The following is a 1,898-nucleotide window of genomic DNA, read 5'->3' on the forward strand; positions in this document are numbered from 1 at the left end:
GCCTGCGAAGGGCCCTTTACAAGCTGCTGTCTGTTCGTATACTTTTGTCTTTCTAGCATCCTAGTGCTATGACCCCGACTCAGTTGATACCGAAAACGGCGATAAGTCGGAACACTCCACGTGGTTTATACTTATATGGAAGCGTAGGTCTGCGTTTACCGCTGGGCACTTAAAGCGGAATATCTAATAAAAGATTCCTAGGGCAGGCTGCGGAAAAACAATGCTATTGGACCTTTTCTTCGAGTCCATAAGTACTGCTCGCAAAAGACGCGTGCACTTCCACGAGTTTATGAAGGACTTCCACACTCGTAATAAATTCTACATTGCATGTGTCACAAAAGGGATTGTATTGGCCGCTTTGAGGGATGCATGAGACCACGAGGGTGCAGAGGGACGGCGAAGATCCCGTAGCTTCGGTGGCTGAACAGATAATTTCAGAGTCATGGGTCTTGTGTTTTGATGAATTTCAGGTTGGGCCATGTTTTTCCTTAAAGATAATTCATCTCAATTCTATTAAATTCGCGGAGGTGACAGACATAGTCGATGCTGTTGTTCTTAAGAGACTTTTCTTTCATTTATTTTCAAGGGGGGTCATCCTAGTATCCACGTCGAACCGATCACCAGACGGTGTTGTTATTTAAGTTTTCGTTATCGCTAGTTTTATTTTTCTGTTAGACCTTTACCTTCATGGCCTACAGCGAGCCCTGTTTCTTCCTTTCATCGAACTTTTGAAAACTAAATGCGATGTATACTGTATGAATAGCAACAAGGACTATCGCCTACAGGGTTCACTACCAAATATTTGGTTTTTGTTAACGTTGCCCTACTTTGTCCTCTTTCTTTTTATGCAGAGAAGCTGCAAGTCCAATGTTATTACTGGTTAGTCATTGTTTTTACAAATGTTTTTACTTTTCTCTTATGACAACCGTTTGTAAACTTTAATGAAAAGTCCTAACAACGTTGAAAATAATCTTAAAATCGACAAACTATATAAGCGGTTAACTGGGAAACCAATAACAGGTTTCCAATAATCGCTATAATAAAGTGAATTTTGCAATATATTTATATACTTAAAGAATCTCAAGTTGTCACACTGACTGTTTACGGCCGAGCAATGAAAGTTTATAGGTTCATCTTGTTCTTATACTATATTTTATTCATTAATATTATTATTATAGGGCTATGAATAGCATATGTCTCTTCACTTTTTTCGAGTTAATCGCACAGGTTTTCATGCATAATTATTTTAGCTCTATTACAGTAACTATTATTGTAAACTAGCCTCACAGTGCCGCTGATTATTTGGAACTTTGTAAGAACTTTGATGTGATTTTTCTAAAAGATATTCCAAAGCTGCGTTACTATCAAAGAATTGAAGCTAGACGATTTATAAACTTGATAGACACCATCTATGACGCCAGGGTTGCTTAGCAATCCAAAAAAAATATTTTTACTTTGCATTGTTAATTTCTTTTTGTTTCCAGCGAATGTTGATTTGTAGCTGTGAAGTCGCGCCGCAGTATATTTTTTCTGGTTTTAAACTAATTAAGATATAAGCATTTTAAATATATTTTTGCTTGCTTAACATAAAGATCTAATTACTGCCGGTTTGAAAAATGACCCAAGCGAGCAGGACCGTCTTTTAATCGACGATTTAGGACTCTGTCAAGTTTTTTATTTATAAGTGCTACTGTTTATTATACTGTCTTGCTTTTTGTCAACCTCTAGGGAACTGCAACGTCCACCGTCTTTACTGGTTAATTATAATTTACTTAGCAGGTTTAATTAGTATTTCTAAATATTTTTAAGGGGAAGATGAAATATTTGCTGCGGAGAGGTGCGTTTCCAGGTTAGTTGAATTGCACTCTCAGGATTATTGGAAGAGTTACTTAGTGCAC

The 1,898-nt window shown here is 37.1% G+C and overlaps 1 protein-coding gene across 1 annotated transcript; it reads left to right on the forward strand.

Moving 5' to 3' along the window:
- Positions 1 to 220: 220 nt before the first annotated feature.
- Positions 221 to 1,884, forward strand: LOC135121257 (AFG1-like ATPase; the record flags this gene model as incomplete). The annotated part of the gene is made up of 13 exons (XM_064045562.1): positions 221 to 308; positions 364 to 470; positions 528 to 627; positions 676 to 786; positions 852 to 879; positions 950 to 1,020; positions 1,077 to 1,128; positions 1,179 to 1,227; positions 1,282 to 1,422; positions 1,485 to 1,533; positions 1,593 to 1,669; positions 1,729 to 1,756; positions 1,810 to 1,884. Coding segments are annotated over exons 1-13 (976 nt in total), but the record flags the coding sequence as incomplete, so codon positions are not given.
- Positions 1,885 to 1,898: the final 14 nt, after the last annotated feature.

This window comes from Zophobas morio, unplaced genomic scaffold (genome assembly GCF_036711695.1).
Source record: "Zophobas morio isolate AGI-343-1 ecotype UQ-CSIRO unplaced genomic scaffold, CSIRO_AGI_Zmor_V1 ptg000541l, whole genome shotgun sequence".
Taxonomy (NCBI): domain Eukaryota; kingdom Metazoa; phylum Arthropoda; class Insecta; order Coleoptera; family Tenebrionidae; genus Zophobas; species Zophobas morio.